Source organism: Carcharhinus amblyrhynchos, chromosome 15, assembly GCF_965287045.1.
Source record: "Carcharhinus amblyrhynchos chromosome 15, sCarAmb.v2.hapA, whole genome shotgun sequence".
In the NCBI taxonomy this organism is placed as follows: Eukaryota; Metazoa; Chordata; class Chondrichthyes; order Carcharhiniformes; family Carcharhinidae; genus Carcharhinus; species Carcharhinus amblyrhynchos.
The window spans coordinates 66,360,262-66,381,021 of NC_137338.1; the positions used below are offsets into that span (position 1 = coordinate 66,360,262).

The 20,760-nt window shown below is 43.5% G+C and overlaps 1 protein-coding gene across 3 annotated transcripts in view; it reads right to left on the minus strand.

The window, feature by feature from the left end:
- phex (phosphate regulating endopeptidase homolog, X-linked) overlaps positions 1 to 20,760 on the minus strand; it is a 121,403-nt gene that overhangs the window by 75,367 nt on the left and 25,276 nt on the right. For 2 of the 3 annotated variants that reach the window (XM_080204100.1, XM_080204101.1), the window contains exons 1-4: positions 17,833 to 17,893; positions 13,110 to 13,271; positions 2,661 to 2,747; positions 1,177 to 1,403 (exon numbers count right to left, since the gene is read on the minus strand). In XM_080204100.1, coding sequence (XP_080060226.1) covers positions 1,177 to 1,403; positions 2,661 to 2,747; positions 13,110 to 13,263 — 468 coding nt within the window. In that variant the 5' untranslated portion in view covers positions 13,264 to 13,271; positions 17,833 to 17,893. Of the gene's footprint in view, positions 1 to 1,176; positions 1,404 to 2,660; positions 2,748 to 13,109; positions 13,272 to 17,832; positions 17,899 to 20,760 lie in introns of those variants that run through there. The other variant, XM_080204102.1, reaches the window with a different exon arrangement.

The window sequence follows — 20,760 nt, forward strand, 5'->3', positions numbered from 1 at the left end:
TTCAATGTGTATCCAGATCAAACAATGGAACCCATAGCAAGGATTTAAAATCAGTGATGCACAGACGAGATGAGGAGATGAAGCTTGCTATAGAATCAGAGAATTCTTACAGTGCAGAAAGAGGCCATTTGGCCCATCAAGTCTGCACTGACCACAATACCACCCAGGCCTTATTTCATAACCCTACATATTTACCCTGCTAATCCCCCTGACACAAAGGGGCAATTTAGCACGGCCAATCAACCTAACCTGCCCATCTTTGGAGGGTTGGAGGAAACCAGAGCATCCGGAGAAACCCATGCAGATACGGAGAGAACGTGCAGACTCCGCACAGACAGTGACCCAAGGCCAGATTTGAACCTGGGTTCCTAGCACTGTAAGGCAGCAGTGCCACTGGGCTGCCCAATATAGTATTGTAAACAAGATCCAAACTCCAACACCCAACCAGAAAGATATCAGGAGCAGTTGCATGTATACCAACTATCATAGCTTGGCTAAGAACTTAAGTACAACCATTCCTAATGTCTTTCCAGCCAGTGGAAACAATTATGGGGGGATAATATTGGCAAGGATGGCATGTTCTTCTTCAGAATTACACCAGGGGGTCATTTACCTCCATCCGGGGGTAGACAGTGCCTCCACTTAACACTTCACCCACAAGACACTGCCTCTGACAAAGTAACTCTCTCTCAGTACTGCACTATGGCATCAGTCGGGTTTTATCTTTGGAGTGGGATCCGAATCGCCAGCCTTCGGACCTCAGAGCCAGGATGATACTACAGACATTCAGGAAGCTGCTTTCTAGCTTGCAGATACCCAGATGCCTTGACCTTTATCTTGCTCTAAATTCAAAGGCTATTTGGCCATTAGGGCCTGCCTCCAAATGTGGCATCACCATGGAAACGTGCATAGGCACTAGCGCCCCATTTATTTAACAATTCACAATGAAGCTCAATCCTGAGGAGAGTAAGTCCCAGAAACAAGTAGAACCTGAGATTCTCCTTACCACCACCCCCCCCGCCCCCCCCGCCAACTCCCCACCACCCCCGGCCCAGATTTCAATGATGTAACACTCTAATCATGTCTAAAGTTTCTGGGTCTTTTCCTTTGCTTCTGAAGTACTAGTGTGGTGTAATAATTGCCCCGGGAGCTTCTAAAGAGGGTGTTTTCACTCACCGTTAAGATGTGCTCATTGGAGTTTTTGTCATCAGCGTCAACAAAGAACCGAATAAAGACGCTATTGCTGAATTTGCCTCGGTGGAAAGCCAACATCTCCAGTAGGTTGAATTCCTTCTCTGTCCAGGTGCCCTCAGGCCCATTGCTCATCTCAAGCACTGGCCAACGTAAAAATGGCTGCTTCAGGAAGTTGAGCAAAGGTTTGACATCCTCCATTTCTATATGACCTAGCAGCAAAACAACACATGGGTAACCAACCAGACAAACTGTGAACTGTTCATTTAAGTGGCACAGGGTCACTGGCACCAGCTTGACATACTTCAGCACATGACCTCCGTTACACAAGTTACCCTTAAGTTACACTGCAGATTTACAAAACCCTGGTCAGACCCCACTTGGAGTACTGTGAGCAGATCTGGATATTACACATTAGGAAGAATATATCAGCCTTAGAGGGAGTGTTGCATAGGTTTACAAGAATGACACCTGGGCTTTAGGGGTTTACTTAAAAGGAGAGATTATACAAATTAGACTTGTTTCTCTAGAATTTAGAAGGTTAAGGGGTGATACGATCAAAGTCTTCAAGATATTATCAGGAAAAGGTAGGGTAGATAAAGATAAATTATTTCCATTGGTTAGAGATTCTAGAACTAGGGGGCATGGCCAATCTAAAAATTTGGATCAGGGTGTTTAGGAGAGATGTTAAGAAGCACTTCAAAGGCTGGTCAAGTTTGGAACTCTCTTCCACAAACTGCAGTTGATGTTAGATCATCTGCTATTCTTAAATCTGAGATAGATAATTTTTTTGTTAAGCAAAGATATTAAGGGATATGGGCTAAAGGCAGGTATATGGAACTAGGCTACAGATCAGCCATGATCTCATCAAATGATGGAACAGGCTCATGGGGCTGAATGGCCTACTCCTGTTCCTGTATTCCTGTTTGTCAGAGAATGGGGGTTGGAAACTCTGAGTCCCTACAGTTCTTGGGAGTTTCTTACAGCAGATCTTAAGCAGAGAAGATGTGCGGGTTAGGTTGATTGGCCATGCTAAAAATTGCCCTTAGTGTCCTGAGATGCGTAGGTTGGAGGGATTGGTGTGTAAATGTGTAGGGATATGGGGGTTGGGCCTGGGTGGGATTGTGATCAGTGCAGACTCGATGGGTCAATTGGCCTCTTTCTGTACTGTAGGGTCTCTATGAGAAGTGAGGACGAAGGTAACCCTTTGGAGCAGTGGTGATCTGATGCTGTGGTCGGAGAACTGGTATTGTGCTTATGAGTTGGTGCTGGACTACAGACTCAGAAATCCAGAAGAACAGAGACTCAGAAGGCAAGGTCAAACCTCTGTGAAGTGGGCTATCTTTGAGGCTACGTGAACTGTGACATTTTAGCATCAATAACAGAATTTCATACAAATGAATGAAGCAGCCAAGGCAACGAGGGCTAGACACATATTAGAAATTTAGCATTATTCGCCAGTTACTCACTCTCATTCATGCACGATTTGTAAACTTGTTTCGCTTTTTGCACAAACTCTTCATCCTTTTCTTCATCAATCGGGTTTTCTAATAATTCTACCAGAAGACAAAAAAACAGAAAAGAGTCAGGGTCCAAGGGGATAAGATTAGGGATTGAACAGAACCATTTCCAATGGAGCAAAGGGATCCACCGATGCTGCAGATCCAATCAATAGGAGGGCAGGGAGGGGGACAGGGCTGCAGTTTGGTAGGGGGAGGGGAAAGGAGCGAGGAAAGAGAGGTGAGGCAAGGGAAGGGGAGAGAGTGGGAAAGAGAATCGGGGAAGAGAGGGAGATGGGGAGGGAGGGGGTATGGTGGGAAGAGAGGGGCAAGGGGGAAGGAGGGAGGGACAGGAATGGGGAGGAGATGGAGAAGGAAAGGAAGGTGTTGGGGGAGGGGAGGAAGGAAGAGGGGAGGGAGAGGTTGGGGTGAGAATGGAAAGGGGGCAACGGCTGAAAGGGGAGGGGAAGGGGGTAGGTAAGGAGGATGGGTGAACAGAGGAGTGGGAGTGAGGGGAAGGGGCAAGGATGGAAAGAACAGGAAAGGGAGAAGGGTAAACAGGGTGGAGAAGGGTCTGGAGAGGGGAGGGAAACCAAGAAGGGGTAAGTGAGAGGGGAGAAACAGGTGGCGAGGAGGGAGAGTAGGCTGGAGAGAGGGACAGAGGGGGAAGAGCATGGGGAGAGGAGACAGACAGAGATGGAGAGCAGAGAGGTGGGAGGGGGCTAGAAAAAGTGGCAGAGGCCAAGTGGATGGCTGATGAGGATGGTTGTAGAGGAGGGGGAAGAGAGGAAGGCAAAGGGCAGAGTTGGGAAAGAGGCGGTCAAGGGAGTGGAAGGAGAGAGAGGGGTGGAGAGGAGTTGGGGGGAGGGAAAGGCAGCAGAGAAGTGGAGGGGGCAGAGGGGAGAGGAGAGGAACAGAGGTATAGGGGCAGAAAAGAGCAGGGGGTGGGGAGGAGGGGTGACCTTAATGTTGGGAGCTGGTGGCTATGTATCATTATAACTGTCAAAGTCATCACCCCCCTCAGGGTGGCTCTAGGTCTCTCAGCTATGGGGACATATCCAGTCGGAATGAGCCAATGCTCAGATTGCATCGAGCATCACCAACTGTTTGTCAAGTCCCAGATTACACACAGTTTTCAGAAACCAAATGGCCTCCACTTCATCATGATGCAACCCATGGGAACAGGTATATGTAAATAGGTATATACATCGATATTTCATATAGGGGCAATAGTGGTATAGTTATCACTGGTCTAATAATCCACCGTCCCAGGGTAACGCGCTGGGGATCCGGGTTCAAATCTCATCACCAAAGTTAGTGAAATTTGAATCCAATACAAATTTGGAATTTAAAGTTTAATGATGACCATGATTATTGGAAAAACCCATCTGGTTCTTTAGGTTAAGAAATCTGTTATCCTTACCTGGTCTGGTCTATATGTGACTCCAAATGTGGTTGGCTTTTAAATGCCCTCTGAAATGACCTTGCAGCTGAAGGTCAATTAGGAATGGCCAATAAATGCCAGCCCCAGCCAGCAATGCCCACATCCAATGAATTACAAAAAAGTAAATGTGTATACTTTGTATATAAAAAGGATATGTGTAGATGGGTATATATAAAGGGTATATGTGAAAATATGTGTGTATAAATGTGTGTCTCTGCACATGTGTTCATGTATGTATGTAAATATGTGTATGTATATTTAAAGTTTATTCATTAGTGTCACAAGTAGACTTATATCAATGGGGATGAAGTGGAAGTGGTCGAGAGCTTCAAGTTTCTAGGTGTCCAGATCACAAACATTCTGTCCTGGTTCTTTCACGCCAACACTATCTCAGGAGGCTAAGGAAATTTGGCATGCCCACTACGACTGTCACCAATTTTTACAGATGCTCCATAGAAAGCATCCTTTCCGGATGTATCACAGCTTGGTATGGCTCCTGCTCTGTCCAAGACGGCAAGAAACTACAAAGGGTTGTGAATGTAGTCCAGTCTATCACTCAAACCAGTCTCCTAGCCATCTATACTTCCCGCTGCCCTGGAAAAGCAGGTAGCTTAATCAAGACCCCACGCATCCCGGATATACTCTCTTCCACCTTCTTCCTACAGGAAAAAGATGCAAAAGTCTGTGGTCATGTACCTACCAACTCAAGAGCAGCTTCATCCCTGCTGCCATCAGACCTTTAAATGTACTTACCTTATATTAAGTTGACCTTTCTCTACACCTAGCAATGACTGTAACATTATATTCCGCATCTCTCCTATCCTTCTCCTCTATGTACTCTTTAAACAGTATGCTCTGTCTGTATATGCGCAAGAAACAATACTTTTCATTCTATACCAATATAATGCAGAAGGAGGCCATTTAGCCCATCGAGCCTGTACTGACAACAATTCCACCCAGTGGAGCAGCGCAGTAGCACAGTGGTTAGCGCTGCTGCTTCACAGCACCAGAGACCTGGGTTCGATTCGAAGCTTGGGTCACAGTCTGTGTGAAATCATAGAATCCTTACAGTGCAAATGGAGGCCATTCAGCCCATTGAGTCTGCACTGACTACAATCCCACATAGGCCCTGTTCCCATGACCCCACTAATTTGCCTTACTAATCCCCCTGACACTAGAGTCAATTGTGCATGGCCAATCAACCTAGCCCTCACATTCTGGGCGGCAGGATAGCACAGTAGTTAGCACTGCTGCCTCAGAGCACCCAGATTCCAGGTTTGATTCCCAGCTTGGGTCACTGTCTGTGTGGAATTTGCATTTTCTCCCCGTGGCTGTGTGCATTTCCTCTGGGCGCTCCGGTTTCCTCCCACTGTTGAAAGATGTGCAGGTTAGGTGGATTGGCCATACTAAATTGCCCCTTAGTGTCAGGGGGAACTAGCTGGGATAAATGCATGGGGGCAAGGGGAAAGAGACTTGATGGGCCGAATGGCATCCTTCTGCACTTAGGATTCTATGATCTTTGGACAGTGGGAGGAAACCAAGCACCTGCAGGAAACCCACGCAGACATGGGGAGAATGTGCAAATCATGGAAAGTGTGAATATGTTGCCCTGTGTTCAAGTCCATTTTCCAATAAGGCTTCCAGTCGCAAAATGCAGGGATTACAAACTCTGTACACTTCGTCACATTAAATATGAGACAATAAGACCTCAATTCCAAGAATGCATAATAAAACCAGCAGGTTTTAAGAAACAGTTTTCTCAACTTCCTGTTAAAGTGAAATTACTTTGAGTCCTCACTCCAACATGTACAAAGAGCCAGTAGGAGTGGGGGATAGACTCTTTCCTGCACCAGCCCACAGCCCTTCCCTCCTCCCTGCGCTACACCACCTAATTAGTGAGGCTCTTGGGTAAGATTGAGAGTGTTTGTTGTGCATTCATTCTCTCTGTTACATATCCCTTCAACCACACATTGGTGAAGAGATTATCCTGTGGAACTGTGGATGATTTTTTACAGACTGTGACAGATTCTATTGCTTATGCATATTTGTCATATGATCTTAGCCTCAAACTAATGAGCTCTTTGGCAATAAATCACAGACCAAATGTCTGCTGAAGAAACAGCCCAAACCTATCAGATATATACTCGCAGATTAGCCACCACTTCAATCTGGTGGACACACATGCCCCTTTGTTACTTTGCTAATGAGAGGAAAACACGAGACACTTCCCTTCCCCACTCCCCGAGAAGGGTCAAAAATAGGCACAACTTCTGTGGACACAAACAGAAAATCTCAGCAGATGTGACAGGGAGAGAGAAACAGAATTAACATTCCCAGTCTGGATGGCTTTTTGTCAGAGCTCTACAGCTCCTGTGAAACTGCTTTTCAGAGGTTCCACCTCATTACAGCCCATTCTCAATGTGAAAACGGTAACAATCAACCTGAGTACTGAGGCTGGGAACCAGAACTGTAGCTTATCTAAACTGGAAAACATGTCCCCAAAAACCCAAACCCAGGAGTCAAGTCGGGTCTATGAAAAGTCTAAGTTTGATGGCAGATGCAGAAGTGAGAATGGGCAGGGGCAGGGGGAACGATTGTGCCCTGTTCAGCTCAGTACTTATGTGTCCACCTAGACCATGATGAATCTCATTGTGGGGCCAGACAGGAAGTTGCCCTCCCTCCATTACTTTATCAGCTCAAAGGTTAGAATGCCACAGCTTCCCTCCCTCCTCCTTATCCTGTCTCCCAGGTCCAGTCTCTCCCACTTGTCCCTTCCACCTGACACCCCAGTCCCCCACTACTTCCAGCCTTTGTACAATTTGTGCTATCAACCCTCGATGTGAGTGTAATTCGGACGGCAATCATAGAATCATAGAGCCCTACAGTGCAGAAAGAGGCCCTTCGGCCCATCGAGTCTGCACTGAACACAATCCCACCCAGGACCTACCCCCATATCCCTACATATTTACCCACTAATCCCTCTAACCTACACATCCCTGGACACTAAGGGGCAATTTCTTAGCATGGCCAATCAACCTAACCCACACATCTTTGGACTGTGGGAGGAAACCGGAGCACCCGGAGGAAACCCACGCAGACACGAGGAGAATGTGCAAACTCCACACAGACAGTGACCCGAGCCAGGAATCGAACCCAGGACCCTGGAGCTGTGAAGCAGCAGTGCTAACCACTGTGCCACTGTGCCGCCCAAGGTGAACGTAGTGTCTGCTGATCTCAGAATCATGGATGAAATGAAACTCAGCGGGTGCACACCATTCACACAATCATAAAACTGAACATTTCCCACTGGTGAGGATCTTAGTCTCAGCAGTGTGGCCTTTAAGTGGCCATTGAAAATAAGCTAATGCATTCAAATGGGCCTCCCAACATTGCTCATTGAGAAATCCCTAGAGCAGAATTCTGACAGCTCATCCCAATGTTGGGAAATTCTGCCTCACGCCAAATGAGGTTCCTCCCTCCCACTTACTCAACACTTTTGGCTGCTGATGGGGCTGAGTGATCTCACCCTGTGACTGGACTAACAGATCTGCAGTGTTTCAATGGCCTGAGCTCATCAAATATTAGCTGCCACTGCATTGCCAGTGCTCCGGACACTCAGTCATGTGATCAGAAATACCAAGGCCTCTCCCAGAGACTGCAGTCTGGCAATCCAGAACAATGCTGAGGGTGTGCAGCATTTCCAGCCCCTGACTTGCCCAACATACAAAATGTGAATAAGGAGAATGTCTACAGAGTGGATGAGTAAACTACTATGGCAGTGAAAGGGATGTGTGGTCGGGGGATCTTTGCAGCCGCGACTGAGAGCTCCGAAGATTGTGTTGCTTGCCCAGTGCCAGGACAAGAACATCTCCTTGTGTTTGATGATGAGCCTGGAGTAGGAAGATTGTTATGATTTACGTGGGAATCACAACATAGGTAGAACAAGGAATGGTAAAATAAGAGCTAAATACTGTGGCTGCTGGAAATCTAAAATAAAATCACATGTTAACACTGTTTCTCTCTTCACAGAATCTATCAGACCAGTGTTTCCTGTTCTTAAATAGTAATATCACTGGGAGAGACTTTAAGGACATAAGAAATAGGAGCAGGAGTAGGCCATCTAACCCTTCGAGCCTGCCCCGCCATTCAATAAGATCATGGCTGATCTGAAAGTGGATCAGTTCCACTTTCCTGCTTTCTCCCCATAACCCATAATTCCCTTATCGATCAGAAATCTATCCACCCATGATTTAAATATATTTAGCGACGCAGCCTCCACCACTTCAACGGGCAGAGAATTCCAGAGATTCACCATACTTTGAGTGAAGAAGTTTCCCCTCAACTCCATTCTAAACTGCACCCCCCCTTTACTTTGAGGCTGTGCCCTCTAGTTCTGGTTTCCTTTCTAAGCAGGAAGAATCTCTCTACCTCTACCCTATCTAGCCCCTTCATTATATTGTAAGTCTCTATAAGATCCCCCCTCAGCCTTCTAAACTCTGAGCACAGACCCAGTCTATTCAATCTCTCTTCATAAGCTAACCCCCTCATCTCCGGTATCAGCCTGGTGAACCTTCTCTGTACTCCCTCCAAGGCCAATATATCCTTGCACAAATAAGGGGACCAAAACTGCACACAGTACTCCAGTTGCGGCCTCACCAGGGCCCGGTACAGTTGCAGCAAGACCTCCCTGCTTTTATATTCTATCCCTCTCGCTATAAAGGCCAACATCCCATTCGCCTTCTTGATCACCTGCTGCACCTGTAGACTTTAAAGAGATGGGTCCAAATTAAAACGCAAAGGTAATAAATAACCTCTGAGTTATTATCAGAGCCGGGCACCTCATCAGGCTTGATAAGTCTTCATCTGACTCCAATTCTGGAGCCACAGGTTTTTATACACTGGGAGCAAGTTGCTGCACGAGTGAGTGGAATTCATAGCCCCAGGTGGGCTTCTCTCTCTTTCCTGTGCTGCTATTCTACCTCGCTGTCAGAACACTGAAGCAGCTTGATGGATTAGGTAAAATTGTGCTGAGTGGTCCACAGCCTTCTCCTCTCAGTCAGTGGTGTTAATGTATCCGTGCTTGATCAACTGGCCAGTGGGCTGATGAATAGCAGATGGAGTTTAATTTAGATAAATGTGAGGTCGATCGAACCTGTGAAGGACTTACTCAGTTAATAGTAGGGTACTAGGGAGAGTTATAGAACAAAGAGGTCTAGAACGACAGATCATAGCTCCTTGAAAGAGGAGTCACTGGTGGAAAGGGTGGTGAAGAACACGCTTTGGTCAGAATATTGAATACAAGTGTTGGGACATCTTGTTGATGTTGTACAAGACATTAGTAAGGCCAAACTGGGAATACTGTGTACACTTCTGCTCACCCTATAATATCCTAGAAAGGATATTATTAAACTAGGAAGAGGGCAGAAAAGATTTACTAGGATGCTATCAGGACTTGATGGTTTGAGTAATGAGGAGAGGCTGGATAGACTGGGACTTTTTACATAGACCATAGAAGGCTTAAGGGTTTATAAAATAATGAGGGGCATAGATCAGGTACTCAACATCTTTTCCCAAAGGTAGGGGAGTCTAAAACTGGAAGGCATAGGTTTAAGGTGAGAGGGGAGATATACAAAAGGATCCAGAGGGCAATTTTTTCATACGGGGTGGTGAGTGCCCGCAACAAGCTGCCAGAGGCAGTAGTAGAGGCGGTACAATTTTTTCTTTTAAAAAGCATTTAGATAGTTACATGGGTAAGATTGGTATAGAGGGATATGGGCCAAACACAGGCAATTGGGACTAACTTAATGGTAAAATCTGGGCAGCATGGACAAGTTGGGCTGAAGGGCCTGTTTCCGTGCTATAAACCTCTATGACTCTATGAGCTTTAGGGCAACCTTGACTTGGGATGTGCTTCACATGAACTGATCGGTGACCAGTGTCCTTGTGAACCATATAACTAGAGCTTAAATTGAGACTTTGAATAATAGAGTGAGGGAGGATTCAGGTGAAACAAAGTTTAGAAATCCAAAGAGAAAGGTTGAGCCAACAGAACCATGTATCACTACAGATAGAGTGTGGTGGACCAGGAAGGGACAGAGAGTTGAATAATACCTATGCAGCAAAAATCAAAGTCCAGGCAGGGAATAGTATTTAAAAAAGTAATAATTAGAAGGTTGTAGATGTGTGAACTATCTACAATACAATAGACAGGCTAATGGCACAGATCGAGTTGAATGGTTTCAATCTAATCATTATTACAGAGATATAAGCAATGCTGGGAAATAAATATTCCAGCTGACACAATATTTCAGAAAGACAGACAGAATGTCAGGAGGAATAGCCTGTTAGTAAATCTAAGCATATAGAACTTTGTGAGAAAGGATCTTGGCTCAGAAGATCATGAAGTAGAATCTGTACTTTTGGAGATAGGAATAATGTGGAGATGCCAGCGTTGAACTGGGGTAAACACAGTAAAAGTCTCAACACCAGGTTAAAGTCCAACAGGTTTATTTGGTAGCACTGCTCCGAAAGCTAGTGGCTTGTATATCAATTAAACCTGTTGGCCTTTAACCTGGTGTTGTGAGACTTCTTACTGAGAGAGGAATAGCCAAGGGTCTACAAACATTGGCGCAAGTAAGGCCCCCTAAAAGTATTATAATATTGGACAGAGAACTAAACAAGAAACAAATGGAGAATGTAACAAAGGCAATATAATAATTGTGAGGGACTTTAATCATCGTATAGACTGAGTCAATCAAATTGACCAGAATGACCAAGATTAAAGATGAATTTGTAGAATGCTTTCATAACAGTTTCCTGAAGCAATACATTATGGAATTGACAAGGGATAAAACTATTTTAGATCTAGTATTGTGTAATGGGGTAGAATTAGTTAGCAACCTCAGAGTAAAAGATCTGTTGGGAAATAGTGATCATAACACAATCGAATCCCACATTAAGTTTGAAAATGATTCACTCCAATCACAAACCAGAATCTTAAACTTAAACGAAGTCAATTATTAAAAAAACCTTTTGTTGAAACTCAGCCAATTATAAAGGTGTGAGGAAGTATCTGACTGAGAGTAGTGGCCTTAAATAAACAATTGAAAACATTTAAAGAAATAATTCAAAATGTTGAAAAATATGTTCTATTGAAAAACAAAAACTCAGCAAGATCAATCTATACATAGCATACTCAGGAAGTTCAGGATAGCATCAAATTAAAAGAAATGGCTTGCAAGGGTGTAAGGAACAGTGACAAGTCTGGGGATTGGGAGTATTTTCAAAACCAGCAAAAAACAACTGAAAATTTGATAAAAATAGAAAAAAATTGAGTACAGGAATAATTAGTCAGAGATATTAAAACAGATTGTAAGAGCATTTACAATTAAATAAAAAGGAAGAGAGTAGCTCGAGTAAATGTTGGTCCCTTAACAGCAGACAGGAGAAATTATCATGGGGAATGACAAAATGGCAGAGGGATTGAACAAATATTCTGTTTCTGTCTTTACAGGAAGACATAAGTTACATACCAGAAATAGACTGTAACTTAGGGGTGAGAAAAGTGAGGAAATTAAAGTAATAAACAGCAGCAGAGAAAATTATTGGAGAAATTTAAGGACTCTGATAGCTTATATCCTCGGGTTCTAAAAGAGGTAGCGACAGAGATAGTGAATGCTCCAGCTATGAATGTCCAAAACTGCACAGATTCTGGAACAGGCTTGGTGGATTGGAAGTTAGCGAATGTTAATGTCACTTTTCAGAAAAATTGGGGGAGAGAGAAAACCGGAAACTACAGACCAGTTATCCTGACATCATTCATCTGGAAGATGCTGGAATCTTTATTATGAAGACGGCCTTAGAAAATAATAGCATCATCAAAGTCAAAAGAGCTTTACAAAAGGGAAATCATATTTGATAAATTTATTAGGAGTTTTTGGAAAATATAGCTAGTCAATTAGATGAAGGGAAATGAGTAGATTTAGTAAACCTAGATTTCCAGAATACATTCAGTAAGGTGTCACAGAAAAGGGTAACGGGCAAGATAAGAGCTGGTGGACTTGGGGTTTATATATTAGCATGAATGGAGTTTTGGTTAACAGACAGGAAGCAAATAATAGGTATAAGTGAGGCTTTTGCGAATTGGAAGGTTGTGAATAGTGGACTGTCATATAGGTAATGCTGGAGCATCAGCTATTTACAATTTATATTAATGACTTTGATATAAATACAGACAGTAATGTATTTGGGTTTGCCCTGTCAAAGCTAGGTGGCAATATAGCTGTGAGGACATTGCAAGGCTGCAATGAGATATAGATAGGTTCAGTGAGTGGGTAATAAGATAGCAGATGGAGTATAAGGTGGGCAAATGTGAGGCTACTCAGTTTGGATACAATAGAAAAGCAAAATATTTTTTTAAGATGCGAAATCCTGCTGAGGTACAAGTCAAATAAAATGCAGAGCATGGCATTGTGCTATTCTTGTAATAGTGTAACCAACCTCAGTATTGACAGCCAGTGCTGCTGATTGACTTATTCTTTCAGGGCAAATCGAATTATAGAGAAACTACAGCACAAACAGGCCCTTCGGCCCACAAGTTGCACCGATCATGTGTGTAAATGATAAGGAATTCTAACTATTGGTTAAAGATAGCATGATTAGTGATCTACGATTCCTACTGAATCTACTAGAGGATTCCATAGTATTAGTTAAAGAGGACAATGTTCTCTCTGTCTGGCTAACTTGATTCCTAAATCAATCAAGGTATAAACTGCTGACCTGCTCATTTATCTCATTGCTGCAGTTAGTGGGAACTTTCCAATGTAAATTAACTGCTTCATTTGCCTGTAAAACAACAGGGACTGCATGTCCTGAGTATGTGAAAGGCGCTATCTAAATGCAAGTCCTTCCTTTTCAAATTGCAAAGTTCATATATCAAAATAATTCTAATTTCTCAAGTCATAGTCTAAACCTACCCTTCAAATTGATGTTGACATTGTGTTGAACCCATGAGTAAGTCCCATAGCTTGAAATATCTTCAGGAATTGGAGTCTCCTTTATCCACCTTCCACAAGCAAACTCAAAGAAATTCTCACAGGGATCTGCTGACCAGTTGATTTTGTTAAACATAAGAACAGCTGGAAGAGAAAATGAAACATGTCAAACCACAATGTGGTTTTCCATACATATTTCCCATTCACATTGCTGAAACAGGCATCAGACTAAAGCAGAGCTAGTTATCTGTTCTGTAGGAGAGTCACGTTCAAAGCAAAACATTAACTTTGTTTCTCATTCCACAAGTACTGCTAGACTTGCCAGGTTTTTTGAGCATATTTTGTTTTTATTACTGCAGTTTCCAGTACTTGATTACAGATGCCACATGATGAAATGGCTATCGTATCATAGCCTGACAACAAGCAAATGCCCAATAGTTCACAGATCCACTCAGTCACAGAATAGCTACAGAAGGATGCCATTCAGCCCATTGTGTTGGTGCTGGCTGCCCAAAGAAGCAATCCACTCTTCCCCTGTCTTTCCCCTGTATCCATGCATATTCTTTCTTTTCAGTTAATAATCCAGTACCCTTTTGGAAACTTCAATTGAATCTGCCTCCATCACACTCTCAGACAGTACATTCCAAATCCTAACTACTCGCTGTGTGAATCTGTCTCCACCACACTCTCAGACAAAGCATTCCAAACCCTAACCATTTGCTGTGTGAATCTATCTCCACCACACAGTCAGACAGTACATTCATTGTGTGAAAAAAGCTTCTCCTTGGGAAACATTCTTGTGAATCTTTTCTCTCCCTAATGTCTTCACGCAGTATTTGACCACACCCTTAATCTTAAACAAATCCTATTCCCTTCCTTATTCCCAAAGTAAGGGGTACACATGGATGCCTTCAGGTCCCCAAGGTGACCACCTCACAAGGTTTCCATACTAGATTTGCACTCCATCTTTTCCAATATGCCATTGACTCACAGTCCACTGTAAAATCATGCGATATAGGCAGAAGATGAAAAAACAAGTAGGATGCTCTCAATTCTCTGTCTTTCAGTCAAGCATTTTAAAAATTAATAGTACTAACAACACTATAAGATAAAATTCTTGCACACGTTCACCCTAAGTGGATTCACTGGACCTAGAGCATATCTAACATGTCAATACGATAGGCTTTCCGGACTCTAACCTTGCTGTGGCCAAGAAGATCTGGAGTCAGAAATGTGTCTTAGGTGGAACATGGAGGGAGCAACCCATTAGCTCTAAGTTGATTATGGAAGGACCCTAAATTGCACAGAAGAAGATCCCCTGAACACAACCTCCTCTTTGAAATGGCTAAGTGTAAGAAAGATTCAGCTAAAATCACTTTAAGTTTACAACGATATTTCATCCATTGTCAGAAATAAGTCATAGAATAACTTGTAAAGTGCCATCTGGGCCTGGATTCATCAAGACGTAGGGGAAAATTTTCTGGTCCTACCTGGCAGGGAAATCGTAACAGAAAATTTGGCAGGTCATTTCAGTCCATTGACCTAAGGTGGGAATTTCCGTTCTGGGAACATGGGCAGTCTAAAAATTACACCCTTTGAGTGGAGACACGCCGGGAAACCAAAATTCAAGGGCTGATATTTATCTGCCAGGATAGAGGCACGTTAAGAAACTTCAGAGAAGTTACTTCTGGCTGTTGTTCTGACCACAGCAGATATTCATTGCAGAGCAAAGCAAATCCCAGTGGGAAACCTGTCTTATGGACCATAACTTTTTTTATTGTACTCTGAAAACCAGAAGACAGTGAACTGATCTCAATAGCAAAGAATTCCAGTATGAATTTTGGGGTTTTAAAAGTTAAAAGATTTATTAACAAGAAGAAAACAAAGCTTAAGCACGCAATATTACAGTTACACAGTTCTGATAATCTTAGAAAACATCACCAAAATAGCCCTACTTGGTCAGACTCACAAGTTAAACACCTTTTAGGCAATACGTCCTTATAGGTGTTTCCTATAAAATCCAGTTATATTATCCAAGGTAAAACTGCTCTCACTTCAGTAAAAGTCTACCACACAGCCTCTTAAACTCACTTCCACTCTGCTGTGGAAATCCAAGACACCTCAGAAACAAACTGCACTGGAATGTGCTGCCTGGGAGGGTGGTAGAGGCGAGTTGCTTCACATCCTTTAAAAAGTATCTGGATACGCCATAAAATTCAAAGCTATGGGCCAAATGCTGGTAAATGGGATTAGGTGGGAGATCAAGTGTTTCACAGGGTTAATGGTAGGACTCTGAAGAGTGCAGTTGAACAGAGGGATCTGGGAAGACAGGTACAGGATTCCCTAAAAGTGACGTCACAGGTAGATAGGATCGTAAAGAGTGCTTTTGGTACATTGGCCTTTATAAATCGGTGTATCGAGTATGAAAGTTGGAGTGTTATGGTAAGGTTATATAAGGCATTGGTGAGACCGAATTTAGAGTATTGTGTACAGTTTTGGTCACCTAGTTACAGGAAGGATGTAAATAAGGTTGAAAGAGTGCAGAGAAGGTTCACAAGGATGTTGCCGGGACTTGAGAAGCTGAGTTAGAGAGAGATTGAATAGGTTAGGACTTCATTCCCTGAAGCGTAGAAGAATGAGGGGAGATTTGATAGAGGTGTACAAGATTTTGACGGGTATAGATAGAGTGAATGCGAGCAGTCTTTTTCCACTGAGGCTAGGGGAGAAAAAAACCAGAGGGCATGGGTTAAGGGTGAAAGGAGAAAAGTTTAAAGGGAATATTAGGGGGTCTTCTTCACGCAGACAGTGGTGGGAGTGTGGAATGAGCTGCTGGATAAAGTGGTAAATGCGGGGTCACTTCTAACATTTAAGAAAAACTTGGATGGGTTCATGGATGAGAGGGGTGTGGAGGGATACGGTCCGAGTGCAGGTCAGTAGGACTAGGCAAAAAATGGTTCAGCACAGACAAGAAGGGCCAAAAGGCCTGTTTCTGAGCTGTAATTTTCTATGGTTCTATGGTTCCCATGTGATGGTGCAGGCTAGGTGGGCCAAAAGGCCTTTTGTGCTGTATGATTCTATGATTCTATGAAAATGCTTTCTGAAACCCAAAGTTTGACTGGCTCGATGATTCAAATTTTGCACCTCCTCCCAATACAGCGCTGTTCCCAGGATGTCTTCCTGAAAAAGCCAACACAACTCAGCTCAATATCATTCCATAAGTATCAGTTTCCCTTTCATCTTCAATTCTTCAACACCCATTTGAACTTAACTACTGCAAAGTATAAAAACCTTCAAATTTTTTTCCTATGTTTCAACTAAGATTCCATAACCCTCCATTGGGCAACATGGTAGCACAGTAGTTAGCACTGCTGCCTCACACCACCAGGGTCCCAGGTTCAATCCCGGGTTGGGTCACTGGCTGTGTGGAGTTTGCACGTTCTCCCCGTGTCTCCAGGTTTCCTCCAGATGCTCCGGTTTCATCCATAATCCAAAGATGCTCGGGTTAGGTTGATTGGCCATGCTAAATTGCCCGTTAGCATCAGGGAGATTAGCAGGGTAAAATGTATGGGATTGAGGGAATAGGGCCTCAGTGGGATTGTGGGTTGGTGCAGACTTGATGGGCTGAATGGCCACTTTCTGTACTGTAGGGATTCTATGATTCACTGATACTTATGAAACCTTTGCAAGCAATAAAAGCCATTTATTCCCATTTGAAATGGGACAGTTGAAAAACTCGATGCACATTTCTAAACTTTACTTATTCACTTATAAACACACAAACTTTAATTTCATAACAAATGCACACAGTTAACATCCCTACTCCATTTAATCAATCATTAGCAGTAGCCCCAAGTTACATTAGAACCGATCTGAATGTTCAGCGAACTAATAGTCAGCTGAAGAGGTGCTAAGCTTAACCACCAGACCTCTCAATACTGATGTGGAAATGCCAGCATTGGACTGGGGTAATCACAGTAAGAGGCCTCACAACACCAGGTTAATGCCCAACAGGTTTATTTGGTAGCACAAGCCACAAGCTTTCGGAGCGCTGCTCATTCATCAGGTGAGTGGGAGTTGACTGCCACTGCCAGACCTCCCAGGCAATTGGAGATGGGTAAGTAATAGCAGTTGAACTGATGAAGGGGCAGTGCTCCGAAAGCTTGTGGCTTGTGCTACCAAATACACCTGTTGGACTTTAACCTGGTGTTGTGAGACTTCTTACTGCCCTGGTGTCCTGGAGGGTAGTCAGTGGGGATATTGTAGGTGTTAGAACTGACTTTAATTCCTCTAACTTTTTCTGGGTAACTATTCTGCTAAAAGAAATTGGGACCATGAAGTCTCCAACTTGAATCGGAATATGAGATGGATCTTAGTGCAGGATGTTCACCCATCAGAGGTTTCTACTTCCCAGGCAGCTCTGTGCAGTCCTCATCTTCACAGGGGGACTACGGGGACTCCCAATGCGTCTTCTGTGCTATCGCCCCAGTCAACGTTATTGTTCATCCAGAAGCTCTGTCTGACCATTGATCACACAGTCTGCCCCTGAAGGAGCCTCGTAAACTACTTAACTGCATCAAAGCACTGCCAGACCCCCCAGACAATTGGGGATGAGTAATAAATAGCAGCAGCCCTGTCACAGATACCCCACTCCTGCCCATGGATCAAAAATGATAATTCGATAAAAGAGATCAAAGTTTGGACTCACCAGCTTCAGTGCACTCAGGACTGATACATTGCTCCTCGAGGTGTAGATTGCTCTCTCGTTTCCCAGCTGTCAATAAGACAAGTCACAGAAAATCAGGACGAGTGTGCAAAATGTATTTCTGTAAACTATCAGCAGTGGCCTATTGGCCTGTACAGAGTCGAAAATCAATCACAGTTTAACCCTGTTCCTCCTCTGCCTCTGCAATATTGTCCAAATTCTGAGCGGAGTTTAAAATGGAAAATGAATGAGTAATTGGTGAGGGGCCATGCTGAAATTCTCAGGTAGTATCTGCGGAGAGGTGTAGGCTTTCAATATGCTCATGATTCTGACAAAAACGAGTAGACGGGAAAGACTAAATCTGCTCAGTGCAGAGGGAGCACTGCACTGTTGGGGGTGCCATCACTCTGATGTGAAGTTCAACCTCTGAGCTCTAAGTGGAAGTTAGAGATCCCATGTCATTATTTTTATGGGTGAGTGAGTTGGATACTTACCCAACAGCTATCCTCCACCAACATCATTGAAACAGATTTCCTACTGATTTGAGTGGGATCTTGCTGTGCATGCATCAACTGCCAAATTTCCCACATGATTACACCCTCAAAATCTCCAACAACCTTATTGCTGTCAAGCGATGTCCTCTGGTCCTGAAAGGCACTGTACAAATGCAATTGCTTTTTCTACCTTGCCCTATCTACCTTGCTGCCTGGCCTGCGGCGTTGTTCCAGAATTTTCTGTTTCAGATTTCCAAACCCACAGCTTTTTGCTTTTAGGCCCAAGTTGTGAGAACCTCTTCTAAGTAAAAGCAGTGAGAAATTGATTTATCTCTCATGCATAGGTTCAGCATCATTCTTTAAATTAGCAGGCTCAATTTTCTAATCAGATATTAACTGGGGAAAGCTGGAGGGCAGCGGGGGTGTGGTTTCGGCACGGTAGTTCAATGGTTAGCGCCACTGCCTCACAGCGTCAGGGACCCAGGTTCGTCTTGGGTGACTGTCTCTGTGGAATTTGCACATTCTTCCCATATCTGCGTGGGTTTCCTCCGGGTGCTCTGGTTTCCTCCCACAGTCAAAAATGTGTATGTTAGGTTGATTGGCCATGCTAAATTGCTCTTTAGTGTGAGGGGGGATGTCAGTGGGGTTAGTAGGGTAAATATGTGGGGTTATGGGAATAGGGCCTGGGGTGGGATTGTTGTCAGTACAAGCTCGATGGCCGAATGGCCTCTTTCTGCACAGTAGGTATTTTAGAATTTAAAAGTGGCCTTAAATGGAGATGATAACAGCAGCTTCTCAGAAGGCCTCTAATTCTTTTGTTAAATACTTTGCAAAAAATAGCTGGGTCAGAAAATAATCAGTGTAATTAGAGACGGGCCTAGAGATGGAACTAGGCATCACTCCAAAGCAACTTCCTCCATGACAGGCTGGCAAGGGGACAGCATTGACTGTGCTGGTCACATGGTGCAGGTAGAGTTGCCTACTGTCATTAAACGTATTCCTGGAGATTTTATCACATGATTTATCCACAATCCAGCCATTCACAGCCCTGCCTTCCAGTACGAATTGGAAAGCAGAAAACCTGGTTACCCAATGCAATGATACTTGACTGTCAACCAGACAGCTTTCCCCCATTTTCAATATTCTGTAATCTTGTAAAATCTTCAAAGAAAGTGACATAAAAAGAAATCTTTTTTTTAATTTGATTTATTATTGTCACATATATTAGCATACAGTGAAAAGTATTACAGAGTCATAGAGGTTTACAGCATGGAAACAGGCCCTTTGGCCCAATTTGTCCACGCCACTATTTTTTTTCAAAACCCCTAAGCTAATCCCAATTGCCCACTTTTGGCCCATATCCCTCCATACCCATCACACCCATGTAGCTATCTAAATGCTTTTTAAAAAGAAAAAATTGTACCCGCCACTACTACTACATCTGGCAGCTTCTTCTAGACACAATGTGAAAATATTGCCCCTCTGGACACTTCTGTATCTCTCCCCTCTCACTTTAAACCGATGCCCTCTAGTTTTAGACTCCCCTGCCTTTTGGAAAAGATATTGATTATCTAGCTGATCTGTGCCCCTCATTATTTTACATACCTCTATAAGGTCACCCCTCAGCCTCCTATGCTCCAGAGGAAAAAGTTCCCTTATAACTCAATCCATCAAGTCCCGGTAGCATCCTAGTAAATCTTTTCTTCACTCTTTCTAGTTTAATAATATCCTTTCTATAATAGGGTGATCAGAATTACACACAGTATTCCAAGTGTGGCCTTACCAATGTCTTGTACAACTTCAACAAGACGTCCCAACTCCTGTGTTCAATGTTCTGACCGATGAAACCAAGAATGCTGAATGCCTTCTTCAACACTCTGTCCACCTGTGACTGCACTTTCAAGGAGCTATGAACATATATCCCTAGATCGCTTTGTTCTGTAACTCTCCCCAACGTCCTACCATTAACTGAGTAAGTCCTGCCCTGGTTGCATTTGTCTAAATTAAACTCCATCTGCCACTTGTCAGCCTACTGGCCCAATTGATCAAGATCCCGTTGCAATTGGACATAACTTTCACACTTGTTGCACACTTTCCAAAGCATACCATTCATAAAGAGGGAAGGAGAAAGTGCAGAATGTAGTGTGATATTCATGGCTAGGGTGCAGAGAAAGATCAACTTATTATATGGCAGCTCCATTTATCAGTCTGATGGCAACAGGGAAGATAAGACATTCTTGAGTCAGTTGGTACATGATCTCAGACTTTTGTATCTTTTTCCCAAAGGAACAAGGTGGAAAATAGTATGTCCAGGGTACATGGGGTCCTTGATTGCTTTTCCAAGGCAGCAGGAAGTGTAGACAGAGTCAGTGGTTGGGAGGCTAGTTTGCGTGATGGACTGGGCTACATTCACAATCCTTTTTAAATGTCCCAATGA